This window comes from Carlito syrichta, unplaced genomic scaffold (genome assembly GCF_000164805.1).
Source record: "Carlito syrichta isolate Samal-C Ts95f unplaced genomic scaffold, Tarsius_syrichta-2.0.1 Scaffold304700, whole genome shotgun sequence".
NCBI lineage: Eukaryota > Metazoa > Chordata > Mammalia > Primates > Tarsiidae > Carlito > Carlito syrichta.
Genome location: NW_007248796.1, coordinates 120,308 through 139,492, shown reverse-complemented (window position 1 = coordinate 139,492; position 19,185 = coordinate 120,308). Strand labels below are relative to the sequence as shown.

Sequence of the window (19,185 nt, the reverse complement as noted above, 5' to 3'; positions counted from 1 at the left end):
GAAAGGCTCTTTAAAAGGCAGGCCTTCAGTTAGTGTCTTAGAACTTAGGTTTTGGTTAGAGGGCCACATACATTTTTTGATTCTGAGAGTCTACAATTTTGGTACATGCCAGGCAGAAGGTAATGACATGTTCAGCCCCCAATAAAATCACAAGGCAGGCTGCACTCAGAGGCTCACACCTGTAATCCCAACACTTTGGGAGGCTGAGGTGAGGGGATTGCCTGAGCCCAGGGTTTTGAGACCAGCCTGGGCAACTATGAGACTATGTTTCTACAATAAATCAAAAAATTAGCCAGGTGTAGCTTGGTGTGCACTTGTAGTTCCAGCTACTTGGGAGCCTGAACCCAGAAGGTTGAGGCTGCAGTAGAGGTGATGGTACCACTGCAGTCCAGCCTGGGAAACAGAGTGAGATTCCAACAACAAAAAAATGCACTAGGCATCGATCCTCTAATAAGCTTCCATGGTAGATAAGGTGCCACATGTTGTCACAACTCATTGCTGGGGGAATTAAACTTGTCTTGTGTAGCTCCCCTGGGAGAGGTAATCTTGAAAGCTTACATCTGTATTCTTCATTGACTAAATCTTAGCCATGAGTTCTACTAGTAAGTCATGGAACCTAGGAATAATCCTAGGGACCCTGACACAGATCCTAACTACTTAATAAATCTATATTTAGGTATTTCTTTTGGATTGAACCATTAAAGGTACTTTGGATCAAGAAAGTCTACCTCTGATTCTTCTTACACCAATATCCTGTCAATTATGAACATTTTCAATTATGCCTTGAGTTTAGTAGTTAAATTTTTCATATATATGCTTGTCTGTTTATTCTTTCAGGTTAACTTTAATCTGAGAAAAGGTAAGGGAAAAATATCTTTTAATATTGAATATACTTATTCATAAACATGATCTATTTATCCATTTAGTCAAGTCTACCTTTACCTCATCACAGGATTTTTAAACTAAATTAACAAGGATTTTAAACAAGGATTATTTGTCCAAAGCTCCTCATTTTAGTTTAAGGAAAACTGAAGACAGGTTAGTACTTAGTGCCTAGTAAGTACTAAAATCCTGATCTCTGTATGGAATACCATACCTCTGTACCCACTGCAATTTATCTAAATGTATTAGTTATAACTAATTATAATGCACAGGGCACCATGTCCTAGACACTAAAAGGGAGTCAGATATGCTCTAAGACCAAGTTGTTTATTTGTCTTACCTGTTGAATAAATTCATCTCTTTGGTCCATTATTATTTTCTGAGGAGGTCCATATAAGAAAAATATATTGATAATAGCTTTAGAAATTTCTGACGCTGAAACATCACAGAGAGGCAAAATCATAACCCATTTTGTGAACAAATCTGTTATGATTACAGCATACACATGACTTCTGTTGCTTATATGAAAAGGTCCCATCAGATCAACAGTAACTATACTCCATGGATTGTCCACCTTGAGAAAGTGCTGTTTAGGTGCTAGAACAACTGTATTTTTTGCAACTTGGCAATGCTGACAAGCATATACCTACAAACAGGCACACAACAAAGAAATACACATAAATGTTAATATTCAACATACTATAAAGCAGTCCTATAAATGTGAATTTTAAAATGGGTAATAGGTATTTGGAAGGAGAAAATTCTGGATCAAGAACAAACCACGGAGTTATACTTTCTAGTCAGAACAACAAGCAAATATTAGTTGCTATTGTAATAGACCCTTGAACAATACAAGATTGACCTGTGCAGGTCCACATATACATGGATGTTTTGAAACCAAACATGGATTGAAAATCAGTATTGGTGGGCAGAGGTATGTAAATCCCAAGTATATAGAGAACCAACTTTGTATGTGAGTTCTTCAGGACTTACTTCAGGACTATGAGCAGATTTGGTTATATGCAGGCAATGCTAGAATCAATCCCTCACATACACTGAAGGATGACTATATTATTAAATGATCATCTTACAGGGTCTTATTCACATGTAACATAATTCTGGTTCACATTCAATAAATAGTAAATATTTAAAACGATATTTAAATAATTTTTTCATAATTTTAAATCAGCATGTAAATATACAATAATTTCTATATGTAACAGATATTTCCTTCTAAAGTTATCATTTTAAGTTCATTCACTCAATTCCAACAATATGTATTGAAATATAATCTCATTCATACAATATTTACAGATGCCAAAAATTTTTCTAGGTCCCAGGAACAGAGAGTAAACAAAAATAAAGCCCATGCTGTCAAGAAGTTTTCATTTGAGTGAGGTTGAAAAGAGATCAACTGATCAATTTCTGAATATATTTCTGGAATTCCACTTTGAAAACTATTCCTATACTAACTTCTGAAGAAAAATTTAAAAGCCATTTTTCTAGACTTCATCACAAATAATTTCTGATTATTTCCAAAAATCATATCTATTCTAAAGATTTGACAATTTCAATAAATGTTTGTAAAGAAATGTACTGTAGGTTCTGAAAGCAAATATAAATATCAAGGTCTTTGGAATACTTGCATAAACTCATAAATTGGCGACTCACAGATGATTCTTTTTTTTTTTTTTTGAGTTGGAATCTTACTCTGTTGCCCAGGCTGGAGTGCAGTGGCACACTCATGGCCACCCCAGTGTCAACCTGCTAGGATCCAGCGATCCTTCCACCTCAGCCTTCCAAGAAGCTAGAACTATAGGCGTGCACTACCACGCCAGGTCAATTTTTGATTTAGTGTAGAGACGAGGTCTCACAAAGCTTTCTGGGCTGGTCTCGAACTCTCGGGCTCTGGCAATCCACTTGCCTCGGCCTCTCGAAGTTCTGGGATTACAGGCTGAGCCACTAAGCCAGGCCCACAGATGATTCTTAAACATTAGTTTAATTCTTTGTGCTTGAAATGCCAGTCTTTTTGATGCGCTATTATAATTATTAAAGAGGTCTCACACATATACCAGGCAATTACTACCATATGGCATACAGTATACTAGAAAAAGTAGAATCAATTGACTTATTGGCAAGAACCTCAAAATTCCCATATGTGAATTTTCTATTGGGAGAAGTTAAAGATCCTGATGGGTTAAAAAGTTAAAAAAAAAAACCTTGGACTTATTTCACTATCTTAACAATTTGACTTTGGATTTATTTGGTTTTGGGTTTCTGCCATGTTTGATATTTTCCACCTTAAGATGGAACAGACAGAAAAAATAAGAGCACACACTGGACTTGACTTAATATGAACATAGTCTCCTCTGAAGAATAGCCTGTATGACTGCCATTAAGCAGGTAACGATTTAGTCAAATTCTAGCTCCATTTAAATTCTGTCTATACAAGAAAGTTAAATGATAAAAATCTGGTTCTAAATAATCTATCTCAATATGGTATTTTCAAACGTTTAAGAATGCTTCTTTCTTGTTCACATGATACTACTTTAGGGATTTAAGACAATTGTGAAGGAAAACAAAACTCTCTTTAGTTAAGTGGTTTTTATACCAAAACAATCATACAAAAAGTACTTCATGAGAGGTGATAGAGTAAATCTGGAGCAATAATATATTTTAAATACCTACTAGAAAGACATTATTCAAAATATTCTAAATGCATAAGCCATACCCACTGTTTGACATCATTGGTCACAGATGTCCAATAGTAATTGGATTCCACTAGAGTGAGAGTTCTGGATATGCCATGATGAGCTCCAGTGTCATTTTCATGACATTCTCTTAGAACTTTCTTTTTTTCCTCTTCTGAAACAATTACCAAACGATTTTGTTTTCTGTCTTTTCCAACATAAAACAGCTTTTTTTCTGGAATAAATAATATAAAAATGATAGAATCACCATTTTTAGAGATCTATATAGTTCTCAGATAATCATTGCCTTATGAAGATTTTATTTTGTCTTATAAAATCTTACCATGTTTGAAACAGAGTATTTATTTGTAATGACTCTATCATATACTCGAAAAGGTCTTCAGCTGTTACACTTACTAGGTATCTAGGAAGAGTATTAGCTGCTATAATTTTGTAGCTAACAATATAAGCAGAGCTAGCTTACTCACCAAAGCATGTAACAACTATGGAAATATATAACTGTCTTTTTACGGGAGTATTCAAACTAGGAATATACTTACAGACACCTCCTAAAATGGCATAAATTAGCAAATATACTCTGTACAGATACGAAACTCCTGGAATAGAATTTTCTAAAATAGTATTTTATCATAAGTACATTTTCATAAGCCACTTCTCTCAGGTTTTTCTAGATTTGAGTAGAAGAAGGTAAAGTGGGACACCTTAGAAGAATGTGCAGCTAGAAAATAATCAGGGGATGGATAGAACCACCACCTACCTCTCCAATGTGAATGGGGTAGCTATTCAAACTCTAGAATACACCATTAAGCTAGCAATGTGCTTAAGCACATGCTGAATGGAACATTCCTTACCTGAATTAGAAGATAAGTTACCTGAAATCAGGAACCTTATTTATCTTATTTATTAATATATCTCCAAGGCTTAGAATGTGAAGTATACATAGTAGAAACTCAGCAAACATGTTACATAAGTTATTTAATAAATGAATGAATGAATCCTCACTTTAGACTATGAGGTAATAGGTCTGCCTGTTCTTTGTTCTTTCTTTCTTTCTTTTTTTTTGAATCAGAGTCTCACTCTGTGACTTAGGCTGGAGTGCAGTCACAAGGTCATGGCTCACCACACTCTTGGGCTCAAGCAATCCTTCTGCCTCAGCTTCCCGAGTAGCTGGGACTACAGGCGTGCACCACCACACCTGGCTAATTTTTTGTAGAGTCAAGGTCTTGCTATGTTGCCTAGGCTGGACTCAGACTCCAGGGTTCAAGCATCCTCCTGCCTTGGCCTCCTAAAGTGCTTGGGTTAAAGGCATGAGCCACCGTGTCCAGCCAGTTCAGCTTGTTCTTAAGTATAAAAGAGTTATTGGTAGGGGTATACACAGGGAAATATGAGCAGGCATTTATTTATTATTTTAGAATTTTCTTGATCTGCTTTGGAAAAAGCCAAATGCTGTACGTACAGTCAAAACCACCATTAATAGCCCCAATATTCATTTAGTCGTCTAGTGCATATATTTGTTGCTTATTTCATCTCAAATTTCTCTTCTCCTTTGAAGGAGGGGGAAAATTATTATGACCTTTCATGGTTAATATCCCACTGACTGTTAAATATTTAATCCAGCTGAGAGATTCAGGGTCCTAAAATAAAGTGATCCTGATCATATTTAATGGCAGTCAGAAGGGGAAACTACAGAAATATAGCTAATTCCTCCTATTTTTCATGTTAGTAAACAAACTAGTTAACTTTGTCAACATTTTCATATTAAGCATCAAGTAAGTTCGTCATAGACAGTGGGTTCAGTGCTTGAAAGTACATCATTAGAATAGGAACCACTAAAGGACTAAAAAAGAAGTTGGCAATTTAGGTAAATGTTTTGTTTTCTTTCATGGTATCATTTTTCTGTCTATAAATTAACTACCTTTCCATGCTTACTGGCCTTCAGTTAGGTTCAGGGTGATTTTCATTCTGCTTTTGAGTAGCATCAATTCAACTGAAACCTGTTTAGCAACAACCAATCACTAAAGTAATTATCAGGATTCCACAAAGAACTCATGTGGAGAAGAATCTGTAACTCTGCAGTCAGAATTTTAGACAGTAATTCTACCTTTGAAGACAAATTTTTTTGCTGCTCTTCTTATGCCACTTCTCTCACTTGGCAGTGTAGTTGGATGATATTCACCAGTTCGTTTATAATATGCAATCTGCTTAAGATGAAGGTCACCATTTTTTCCACTACGGACCATTGTGAACCTAGGTAAAAGGATTTTAAAAAAATGATAAGCTAATTTAGTTGCTATTTCAGTTCAGGCTTCTGTCATATTTCTACTTCACATGCATTAAGCATTCCCAGAATATTATTTGCGAGGGAGATAATTACAGTACAGGAACGGAACAGTGATGTATGTGAACTAAAATATTCAAATGCTATTTTTGAGATACATCATGACAAATTATCTTGTCTCTTTTTTCTTGATAAAAAATGCTGAAATTTTTCACATACTGGGAAAAATGGAAATGAACAAGTACACTTCAAAAAGGCTACTTAAAGTCTCTCACTGCTCTCAACTGAAATGTTACCTACACAGGATGGTTCTGTTATGTGACAAATAAATAATGACAAGTATAAGGGGATAAATATGGTCTTATGTTACTTCTAAATATCTTCATGGTCATTTCTTCTCTTTGTTACTTCAGCCCTGGGGGTGGTAACTATTTTCTGCTGTTTCTAGTCTCCAGGTGCTATGCTGATTTCTTTGTTCCTGTCTGTTTATAAAAAGGAGCTTAGTTGCATTTTCTTTAAAAATCTCAGCAAAGTATGTCTTCTGTTTCCTGCTAGGACTCTGATGTAAAAGCTTACAGCTTTGAAATTAAAAAAAAAAAAAGATGTTTACTGATCACTAGAAGATCTAGGAATGAGACTTAAAAAGTATATTACTGCAAAGAGCATTTTGGAACTAAACAGAACAGACTGTGCCTATCATTGTAGTTTAAATAGTCTCTTCCCCTATGATACAGCTCTTTGCACAAGCAAAACCATTTTTCTGATCTATTTATAACTTCCAGAGAGAATACCAGTGCATTTCTAATTTTAGGTTTATATAAAGTATGAGCCACTTCAAAAGCAAAGATTCTGTAATACTAACATAGTCCCATCATACTAAAAAATGATTAATTATCTCTATAAAGTGTTATAGAACAATTAGTTTATTCTAATTTTAATTTACTTTCAATTCAGCATTAAATAAATAAATTCCCTTCATTTTCAAATAGATGTCTGTACCCTCACATTAAACAAACAAATGTGGCCTATCACAGTTTCTAAAATATCTCAAAATGAATGGATCAGATTTTAAGGCTTTCTAGACAAATACAGTAAATAAGACAATGTAGTACTGGCATAAGAACAGACAAATACATCACTGTAACAGAACAGGGAGCCCAGAATTAGATCCTTACATATAAAGTCAATGCATTTACAACGGTGGCAGCAATACGATGAGTGAAGTGTTGGTCTTTTCAATAAATAATGCTGGAACAACCAGATATCTGTACATGAAACAAACAAATGGACCTTAACCACCTACCTTACATCTTCTAGATAAATTAATTCCAGATAAAATCATAAACTTAAATGTGAAAGAAAAAAACGATGCCAGAAGAAAATATAGGAAAACATCTGCAAAATATTAAGTTAAGCAAAGATTTCTTAAACAGGATACAAGAAAACACTACCAATAAAAAAGTATAATAATAGGACTTTATCAACATCAAAACTTCTGTATATCATCCTTAAGACACCATTAAGGATGTGGAAAGGCAAGCTACAAACTGGGAGAAGATATCTTTAATATGTATATCTAGAAAAGAGCTCATACTCAGCATTTTTAAGAAACTTCTAGGAATCAAAAAGAAAAGATCAAAATCTCAATTCAAAAAATGGAAAAATCTTTACATGGTATTTCATAAAAGATAACATCCAAGTGATCAATAAGAAAATAGAAATGTGCTCAACATCATTACTCCTCAAGGCAATGCAAATTAAAACCACCATAATTTATAACACACACTACCAAACAGGATAAAATTAAAAACATGGACAACATCCAGTATTGGTGAAAACGGGTAGCAACTGGAACTTGCATACATTATGGGAGTACAAAATGTTCCAACCACTTTGGAAAATCCAGTTTTCTCTAAAGCAAAACAGACATCTACCTTAAAGATAATTCTACTTCTAAGTTTATATCCCATCAAAACAAGTATATGACTATCAAAGAATGTGTACCAAAATGTTCACAGATGTTTTATAGTCATAATAGGAAACAGCAAAGTTATCAAGAAGTTTTACCATGTACGTGCTCAGTCCTTGTCCTATAGCCACTTCTACTGCTATTCAGTTTCATATTGTTCTATAGCCACTTCTACTGCTATCCAGTTTCAGTGTTTTTTAAACCATCTGAGGCAAAGAACTAGTGTAACCTACTGTTCTGCAATCTGTCATGTAAGACCCTTTGATGCCTCTACTTTTGCGTCATCCTCACTACAGCCTCTTCTCTGCCAAAAAAAATGCTGTGGTGAACGTCTATCAAATTTCAATTCAGAAAGGTTTGTGTGATTTCAGGAAGGAATACAAAGTCTATCTGTCAACCTGCCCACTTGGCTGCCTGCTATTCTAGCTCTGCTTTAACTCTCCTTAACTCTTAAAAAACAAGTAAAAATCATTTTTTCATTGTGTCCTATTTTCATCTCTAGGCTATGTTGAGAAATGTTCTTTCAACTCAAGGGACAGAGATCTGCCCCTTCTCTGTTTAAATCATTATAAGGTCTACATACTGTAAAATTTATAATATACTGTATATAACCCCCAGTTATAGTTTTCCTTTAATGGTTTTTGGAACCACCAATGTTCCAAATCATAAAAAGAAAAATCTAGATATATCGCATTTTAGCTAGCTTGGGAGCATGGTATTTATAGGAAGATGAGGTTTATAAAAAGAAGATAAAAATTTTTTAATTCCTCCCTTTCAGAGATGTGTAAAAACTTCTGAAGGTCATTAAAAAGAAGAGAAGCTAGCTGGGCTTGGTGGCTCAGTCTGTAATCCCAGCACTTTGGGAGGCCGAGGCGAGTGGATTGCCTGAGCCCGCGGAATCAAGACCAGCACGAGCAACTTGGCCAGACCTTGTCTCTACAATAAGTAAAAAATTATTGACTGAGCCTGCGGGTTCGAAACTCGCCTAGGCAACTAGGTGAGACCTCATCTCTACAATAAATAAAAAAAAAATCAGCCGGGCGTGATAGCACATGGCTGTAATTCCGCCTACTTGGAAGGCTGAGGCGGAAGGATCGCCGGAGCCCAGCAGGTGGAGGCTGTGGTGGCCGGGAGCGGCCACTGCACTCCAGTCTGGGCGACTGAGTGAGACTCCAACTCAAAAAAAAAAAAAAAAAAAATTAGCTGGGCATGGTAGCACGCACCTGTAGTTCTAGCCTCTTGGAAGGCTGAGGCAGAAGGATCGCTGAGCCCAGCCAGTTGACGCTGGGGTGGTCATAAATGTGCCACAGTACTCCAGCCTGTGCAACAAAGTGAGACTCCAACTCGACTCCAACTCAAAAAAAAAAAAAAAAAGGAGAGAAGTCTTTTTAGCCCTGTAAAAAGCCCACAAGAAAAAAAGACCAAACTCCCATATCTTAGAGGAAGTACAGGTCCCCAAATGCAGAGGGGTGTGGGCAATTGGAAAAAGTTAGTGTTTATATAAACTGCAATAGCTTCTGTATTTTGCTTTTACACTTAAAAACCTCTCACTTCCAAGTTCCCACACTATTCTGTCCTTCTCCCTTCCATCCATTTTCCTCCTGAGCATACCAGAAAATCTTTTATCTAATTACTTGATATAAGATGAACACTCTGTATATTCAGGCTTTCTGTACTATTAGGCTACTGTTGGGTTTTCTACCTATGATAAATGCACAAAAACTCCTCCTCAAAGAGGTGTATTTACTGAAGTTAACTTCTCTACTTTCAAATCCTTAACTTTTAAATAACTGAAGATAAATCAAAACAGAAAAATTTGCTCTCCTCGGAGTAAATTTATACTACCAAGGGTCCAGGTATAAAGGAAACCACCACACAAAATTTTGAAGACCGAGTTCTTTGAGGTTTTTGGTTTGTTTTTCTCAGTATCAAGGTATTGGGGACTCCTAGAGTGAGAGAAAACATATAAATCAGAAATTCCCTACATATTTTTATATTTTACAAGCCCTTTCAAAAGTATATTATTTTCATTTTAATAACAGTTGTCTTGGCTCAGTAAAGAACAGAACACTTAAAGGAGTGATTATTTGCTTGACCTAGTCACCTTGAAACTTTATTTAGACTATATCGAGCACATTTTTATTTTCCAAATGATTCACTTGACAGACTGGACACTATTAGACTGCCTCATGGCACTCTCTACTACTGATTAACATCTAAACTACTTAGTCTATCTACAACCTGGCAGAACATAAGCCTTACCGCTTCTCTATGGCCACATCTCAACCATTCTCTGTACTTTGGTTTGTATCACATCTTCCCCAAAAGGTATATCCACCCGGTTAAGTCTTATCCATCTTTGAAAATCCATGAAGGAAGCCTTCCATGTGAAGTGATCCTGATCTCTTCTAATCTTCTTTGTAACTGTTGAAGAACTTCCTATGTTTTACCCTCTTTTATAGTTTTTTTTGCCTGTTCATTCATATAAACTTGCATTTGTTTGTCATTCATCTACTGATCCCTTAAATCCTTATATGTATTAGCTGATAGTAATACAAAGGTAAACAAGATTAAATCCCTGCCCTCATGGAGCTTATGGTGTAAAATGACAGGAACAGAGGAGTGAATCATCATTTATACAGTATAGAATGGTGTCGTAACAGAAGCATGCAAAAAGTACTATAAAAACAGGTGTCTATACATCTAGATCCACTTGGAAAAAGCATTTGCCTCCCTTGTCTCTAATATAATCCCTCTCCTCTCTGCAGCCACAGAGGTCATCCTAAAACACAAATCTTACTGAAGTATTCACCTTGTTCTCACTCATAAGTGTGTACTAAACTCATAAGTGGGCACACAGGGGCTCAAGAATGGGAAAATAGACACTGGGCATTGCTAAAGGATAGAGGGAGGGTGGATAAAGGATACAACTATCCACTGGGTACCATGCTCACTACTGGTGGGGGGGAAACTCATCAGAAACCCAAACGCTGTCTTCACCCAATATCCCTGTATATTAAATCCTCATGTGTACCCTATGATTCGGGGGGGGGGGCACATATACACTAAAAAGAAAGTAAAAAGTCGACCCACACACAAAAAATCAACTACCTCGAAATAGTGGCCTTTTGCCATTCCTGATAGTCTTATTCTGTTTGGGCTGCTGTAACAAAAATAACAAGTTGGGTGGCTTATAAACAACAAAAATTTATTCGTCATAGTTCTGAGGCTTGGAAGTATAAGATAAAAGAGGAAACTAGATTTAGTGTCTAGTAAGGGCCCATTTTCTCATAAGAATCTGTGTCTTCTTGCTGTAACCTCACATGGGGAATGGGGCAAGAATTTTATCTCAGGCTTCTTTTATAAGGGCACTAATCTCCTTCATGAGGACTCTGCTCTGAAAACCAAACTACCTTCTCAAAGTGTGGAGAAGCCCAACTCTTAATACTATCACCTTTGCAGTTAGGATATCAATATATAAATTTTGGTGGAACACAAACATTCAGATCACAGCACTAATGATATCTAAATGCCTCAGCCAGTATACAAGGTTTTTCCAGATAAGGTCTTCACCAACCTTTTTAAGCTTTTCTCTTGGCATTCTAGATTCAAACTCTAAGCTCTCCTGATCAAATTACCAAGTGCCCATGTCATAAGAGATAAAATAGACAAGTGGGACCTCATCAAACTGAAAGGCTTCTGCAAAGCCAAAGAAACCATCAATAGAGCAGGAAGTCAGGCCATGGACTGGGAAAAAATATTTGCCAACAGTATATCTGACAAAGGCCTATCATCTAGGATCTACAAGGAACTCAAAGGTGCTGGAAAAAAAAAACAAAACAGTCCCATTCCAAAGTGGGCAAAAGATATGAATAGGCACTTCTCAAAAAGACATATGAACAGCCAACAGATCCATGAAAAAATGCTAGCCTCACTAGTCATCAAAGAAATGCAAATTAAAACCACACTGAGATACTATCTAACTCCAGTCAGGATGGCCATCATCAATAACTCAAAAAACAACAGATGCTGGAGAGGATACAGAGAACAGGGAATACTTCTACACTGTTAGTGGGAGTGGAAATTAGTACAGCCTCTGTGGAAAACAATTTGGCGATTCCTAAAAGGTTTAAAAATCGACCTTTCATATGAACCCACAACCCCCCTAATGAAAATATACCTGGGGGAAGGCAAATCACTCTATGAAAAAGATACCTGCACACGCATGCTTACTGCAGTATTGTTCACAATAGCAAAAACATGGACTAACTGTGCTGTCCATTGAAAGAGGATTGAAAAAAAAAAAAAGTAAGCCGGGCTCGGTGGCTCACCTTGTAATCCCGTGCTTTGGGAGGCTGAGGTGAGTGGATTGCCTGAGCCTGCGGGTTCGAGACTCGCCTGGGCAACTTGGCGAGACCTCATCTTTATAATAAATAAAAAAAATTAGCTGGGCGTGGTAGCGTGTGCCTGTAGTTCCAGCTACTTGGAAGGCTGAGGCGGAAGGATTGCTGGATCCCAGCAGGTCGAGGCTGCGGTGGCCGGGAGCGGCCACTGCACTCCAGTCTGGGTGACAGAGTGAGACTCCAACTCAAAAAAAGAAAAAAAGAAAAAAAAACGTGGTACATATACATGATGGAATATTATGCAGCCATAAAGAAGGACAAAATTATGAACTTCGCAGCAATTTGGATGAATTTAGAGTATATACTACTGAGTGATCTATCACAGAAACAAAGAACTGAGTATCACATGTTTTCACTCATAAGTGGACCTTGAACTATTATCGTAATACTATGAGAAAAGAATCGTCATCAGTGAGAAACTGCAAGGGTTGGAGGGGACGGGATTGGCAGTAGTGGGATCCTGCTGGGGAAGCGGGGGGCACACCTCATCAACAAGGGAACCTGCATAATGGACATTTGTATACTTAATCCTGAATTGTACCACACATCTTTAAAATTAAAACAACAACAACAAAACTCTAAGCTCTAGTTACATAAAGTACAACCACAGTTCTTTAACCATTTCATGCAGTGTGCTCTGCTCATACCTTTTCATTGATACTTTTTGCCTGGAATAGACTGCATTCCCACATCTCAGCTCGTAATTATCTTTCAAAACTCTGGTAGATGCCATTTCCTAAACAGTGTCTTCTCTGAACACCCCAACCTAGGATAATTTGAATTCTGGAGAATGAGTTGGAGTTATAAGTTAGCTATCTATTCTATAAAGTTTATTCTGCACCAATATGGAGTATAATAAGTAGAGCATAGGAATGCCAGCGTAAGTTAAGAAAGGATGAAATTTGGAGCTAAAGCAGTATCAGTGGAAATATATAAGTTTTATAAGAATTATGACTGACTGAATGTGTGAAGTGAATGCAAAGAAGAGTTTGAGATCACTTCCATAGTTCTGGCTTATGGAGAAAGTTGACAACATTAAGCATGTTGTATTCAGCTCATGGATAAACTTGGCATGTGGATGGTAATTGAAGTTGGAAGATGGAAGATGGAAGTTGGTAGATGAAGATGGCAATGTTAGAGGATCACATAGAAAGTCTAGAGTAAGAAGAGCAGTGAACATATCCTTATCCTTCAACATTCACATTAATGAGTTTACTCATCTCTGAATCCTTTCTGACCACATCTCCAATCTCATGTAGAATCGTGCATGTTCCTTGTATATATGCACAGTAACACATACCAACTTTTATCATAAAATCTGCAATACTTCATTGAATTTATTAGTTTGTATGTCTCCCAAATAGATTGTAAATTCTCATGGGTATGAGAATAGCCAGAAAAACGGGGAAAAAAGCCTGAAGAGGTTCTAGTTACAGGAGTCTAGGAAATAAAGAGTTCTTAGAAGAAGATGGAGAGGCTAAGTGATATAAGAAGTAAAATGTACATAGTGGTTTTGACAATAGTTACAGTAGAGCAGAACAGATGGAAATGAGACAGCAATGAGATAAGGAATGAATGAATATGGAGAAAGTAGACTTAGTAAGTTTGAGCTCAGCTAAAAGGCAAGAAGACAGTTGCTAGAGACAGATATGAGATTCATTCATTGATCCAAAAAATATTATTGAGCTCCTGCTATATGCCAGACACAATACTGGCAATATGTAATAAATAAGATAGAGGTATATACTCTTGGCCCTAATGGAATTTACATTCTAATAGGGTCAAAAGTTTGTTTTGATAGCCAGGTTTATAGCAACATCATTCACAATAGACAAAAAGTATGAACAACTCAAGTGTCTATTGATGGATGAATGGATAAGCAAAATATAGTATCTACACGCGCCTGTAAAAGGAAGGAGATTCTGACACCTGCTACAAAATGAATGAATCTTGAAGACACTATACTAAAAAAAAAAGTCACAAAAAGACAAATACTGTATGACTCCCTTTATATGAGGTACTTAAGACAAGCCAAATACATAGAGACAGAGAAAAAAATGGTGGTTACCAGGGACTAGGAGTAGGGAAAGGGTAATGGGGGAGTTATTGTATAACTGGTAAAACATTTCAGTTATACAAGATGAAAAGCATTCTGGCAATGGATGGTAGTAATGCTCACACAACAATGTGAATATATTTAATGCTAATGAAGTGTTAACATAAAAATTATTAAGATGGTAAATTTCATGTTATGTAAGTTTAACTGTAACTTAAAAAACTTAAAAATTGTTTTGCTTTCAAGAAGAGAATAATCCACAAAGGTTAATGCTGAAGGAAGGGTTTCTAGAAAGACTGTTAGAAATGGAGGAGGAAAAAAATTACACGACTGATGGTAAGATGTTCCTGAGAGGGCAGGAGGGGATAGCATCCACAAAGAGGATTAATCTTGCAATCTCTTCCAATAAAGATATTGCAGCAATTATAACAATGGAAGTAAATTATTTATTTTTGAAATACTATAAAAATTGTCATATAGGCTTCTATCTAGATTGTAGAAAGCTGGAGTCACTCCCATCCTAACAATAAGAAAGAGCTAGACATATTCCTTAAGATGCCAATTCTCCCCCAAATTGATCTACAGGGTCAAAGCAATCCCATTCAGAAATCCATAAGCTCTTTTATAGAAACTGACAGGCTGCTTCTAAAATTGATATGGAAAACCAAAGGACTTAGCATAGTTAAAACAACTTTGAAAAATAAACTTAGTTGAAAATTTCACATTACCTGGTTTTAAGACTTCCCATAATGCTATGGTAATCAAGACTGTGTGGTACTGGCAAAATGACAGCCATACAGCTATGAAACAGAATAGTGTACAGAAACAGTCACTAAAATATGTAAATTGATTTTCAACAAAGGTGCCAAGGTAATTCAACGAGAAAGGCATCATCTTTTCAACAAACATTGAAACAACTGAACATTCACATGAATAAAAGATTAACTTCAAATCATACCTCACACCATATGTAAAAAATGAACTCACAAAAGACATAGATGTAAATGTAAAACTTAAAACTATAGAACTTCTAGAAGACAACAAAAAAATCATTCTGAGATCAGTTTAGGAAATAATTTTCGAGACAGTAAACAAAAATGGCCAATCTATAAAGAAAGAATTAAAACTTTTATTTTTGGAAGATATTATTAAAAATATAAGAGAAATTACAGCTGGGAGAAAATATCTTCAGTGCATATTTATGATAAAGAATTTGTATACAGAATTTACAAAGAACTCTCAAAGCTTAACAAGAAAACAACCCAAATTTAAAACACGAAGAAAAAATTTGAACAGACATTTCACCAAAGAAAAGATATAGTTAGAAAATAAACACATAAAAAAATGCTCAACGTCATTAGACAATGGAAAACTGCAAATTAAAACCACAGTAAGATACCACTACACAACAAAACTTGACCATACTAAGTACTACCAGGGATGCAGAACATTGCTGGTGAGAACACAAAGTACTATAAACATGTTGGAAAATAGTTTGGCAATTTCTTATAAAGCTAAACACAAATTTACCATATGGTTCAACAATACCAATCCTGGGTATTAACCCAAGAGAAATGAAACTATGTCCACTCAAAAACCTGTACATGAATGTTTCTTGATGCTTTATTCAAAACAGCCAAAACCTGAAAACAATCCAAATGTTCATCAACTAGTGAATGGATAAACAAATTGTAGTAGATCCCCATAGTGTAATACCATTAAGCATTGGTAAGGAACAAACTACAAACATACCCAGGATGAATCTCAAAATCGTTATACTAAGTGAAAGAAGCCAGACACAAAAGGCTATATACTGTATACTTCTATTTACATATCTGGAAAAGCCAAAAGTATAGGAAGAAACAATTTTAAAGAAATTAAATGCTTTAATAGCTGCAAAAGCAATTTTTGAAAATACAGTTATATGCTAGATAAGGACATTTTGGTAAAAGATAGTGGTTCCATAAGACAATAATGAAACATATATAGAAACCTGATACAAGGCACTTGATATTGGCACTGCAGATCAAGTTGGAGAAATAACTGATATTCAGTAATGGTACTGGGACACTTGAATTTTCATATAAAAATATAAATATATACAAATCATCTGGGTTTGTGCAAACACACACTATGATTTTGTTTGCACAATGCTGAAATTGCTGAACGGCACATTTTTCAAAACTTATCCCCACTGCTAAGTACCTCATGACTGCAATTGCAAACATTTATACCGTATCTTATTATGATGATCCTTACAATACTCCATGAAATAGGTATTAGTTTTATATCAACTTTATAGATAAGAAAAGGGAGCCAGGCACAGAGAATCACGCCTGTAATCCTAGCACTTTGAGAGGCTGAGGTGAGAGGATTGCTTGAGCCTATGAGTTCAAAACCAGCCTAGGCAACACAGCGAGACTCCATCTCTATAAAAATAAAAAAACATTAAAAAATTAGCTAGGTGTGGTGGTATGTACCTGTAGTCCCAGTTACTCTGGAGGCTCAGGTGGAAGGATTGCCTGAGCCCAGGAGGTTACAGCTGTGGTGCACCATGATTAAGCCACCATCCTCCAGCCTGGATGATAGAATGAGACTCTGACTCAAAACAAAAAAACAAAACAAAACAAAACAAAAAAAGACTCAGAGATTGCCCAGGTACTCAAGGAAACACACGAATTGCAAGAGCTGAGGGACACTGGAACCTTGGTGCTTTGCTTCAAATTTCATGTTTTCCCCCTGCTATATTCATAATTCTATTACTTGTTATTCTTAGCTCCTATAATACCTGGTTCAGGCTTCTGTTAGATAAGTTATAAAGTGCTTTTTATAATAAATAATTTAGATTATAAATGAGAAATGGAAAGGTCTTTTTAACTTTTTTGTTCACATTGTCTAACATAGTGTTTGGAACACAAGTGAACAAACTATTTATGAGTCAATAAAGAATTACTTGCATTTCTTGACAAGTAACACTGAATAAAGAAATAGCAAATGCTCCCAAGGTAACTTATTTCACTTTGGAAAACATTATACAAGGGGGGCCCCAAAATCTGGAATTTATTTATTTAAAAAATTACATATTTATTCTTACATGTTTAAACATCAGTCACCTTCAAAGTACTCTCCATTTGATGAAATACACCTATCAAGATGCTTTTTCCACTGCTCAAAAGTTTTTGAACACATCAATTCTGATGTGTTTTAGTGCTTCTGCTATTTTTTGCTTCACCTCTTTCACATCGGCAAAATGTTTTGAGGGTTTTTTTCATTAGGGAAACAAAAAAAGTCACTCAGGGAAAGATTGGGTAAATATGGAGGACGGGGCATGGGGGTCATGCCATTTTTGGTCAAAAGCTGCAGTATACTCAGAGTGGTTGGGCAGGTGTATTCATTCATACATCACCCATCATGATGTATGCTTTGAAAGAATCTCAAAAAAATTTTACTGAAGCTGAATACAGCCTCTCACAAAAATGCTAGTCGGTATGCTAAAGTTGACGGGTTCCTAGAACACTTACCTAGCAGGGGAATCCTGGACTACAAGGGGCTCACACTCCAAAAAATAGTCCTGGTTTCTTTTCCCCCTCATTCCTCCCATCCCAGTTCAGTTTCACATATAAGGCACTACAAGTAGGGTGTATCTAAAAAGGAAAGAACTTTGCGAGTCAAAATTTCAGGTGCTTAACACTTACCTAAGCCTCAGTATCCATGTTTGGAATAAGAAGATAATACCTATTCCTCTTTTTTCAAAATTATGAGGATCAATGAAATAATAAATTTGACAAGTTCTTTGCAAATGGTAAAGCAATATACAATCTTTCACATTTTAAGTATTATTATCATCCACATCAGGCCTCTTAAAGTAACAGAGAAAGTAACAGAGAACTCCCTTCTTTTCTCAAAACCTTTACCAAAAAAAGATTTTAAAATCTTTATAAACAAAGATTTTAAAGTCTTATCCTTTAATAGTAGCTAATGCTCTATGGAAATGTTTATAATGATTTACTGCTAACAACAAAACCCAGAAGACTCAGGTGTTGTGTGCTTTATAATGATTTTACAGTCTAACGTCTAATGCAGTTCACAAGTTGCTGGTTCTGGACGTAGAGAGATATGACAAGGAGAAACAGAAAATATGTAAGAAAGAAAATCAGTTCACAAAAAGCATAGTCTTTGAAGTAGGTAGGTAAAAGTTTTGCTGCTATTATTTGACATTTATATACAAAAATAATTTAAAGTACCAGTATTTTTCTTTTCAAAGCCTATTCACCACTGGGTCCCTAGAAAGTTTGAGAAGTGGCTAATATGAGAAAATGATCTGAAGCTGCAATATTCAGGATAAACATAAATAAAATATCTATCTGTATACAATAATTATTAAGCAAAGATATCACAAGGGAGAATAAAGTGGTTTGAATTACATAAATAAAGATTATTTTAGGCCTTTTTGGGCTATGCTCATATTTTAAGAATTTCTGTCAAAATAATGACTTGTGTACTTAAACATATAGAAATAAAGAAAAGTTAGTGAGGGTGCCTGATTACAACTTCTAGTTTTGCAAGAGGAATGTCAGGGTCATATTTGGTTGAGCTTTTAACACTTTCCTTTGCATGACATCAAATAGAACCAAGAGATACCTGTGTAAATACTTATTGCTTAATTTCTTTGACGATTTGTTTGTGCCCAATAATGTAGGCAGTTAGGTATTGCTTTAAAAAATTAGGATTTAACTGTTTCACCAAGGGTAAAACCTATCGAGGCTACCAATTTAAGCTTCTAAAAGGTCATGATACACGTGTTCCAACTGAAAATCTGTAATATATATATATATATATATATTTTGAGTTGGAATCTCACTCTGTCGCCCAGACTGGAGTGCAGG

General features: G+C 35.7%; 1 protein-coding gene across 2 annotated transcripts in view; it reads right to left on the bottom strand.

Moving 5' to 3' along the window:
- GIN1 (gypsy retrotransposon integrase 1) overlaps positions 1-19,185 on the bottom strand; it is a 34,629-nt gene that overhangs the window by 14,488 nt on the left and 956 nt on the right. Inside the window, exons 2-4 of one of the 2 annotated variants that reach the window (XM_008060680.1) lie at positions 5,695-5,840; positions 3,614-3,807; positions 1,223-1,528 (exon numbers count right to left, since the gene is read on the bottom strand). In XM_008060680.1, the coding sequence (XP_008058871.1) occupies positions 1,223-1,528; positions 3,614-3,807; positions 5,695-5,833 (639 nt within the window). In that variant the 5' untranslated portion in view covers positions 5,834-5,840. The remainder of the gene's footprint in view (positions 1-1,222; positions 1,529-3,613; positions 3,808-5,694; positions 5,841-19,185) is intronic. The other variant, XM_021713719.1, reaches the window with a different exon arrangement.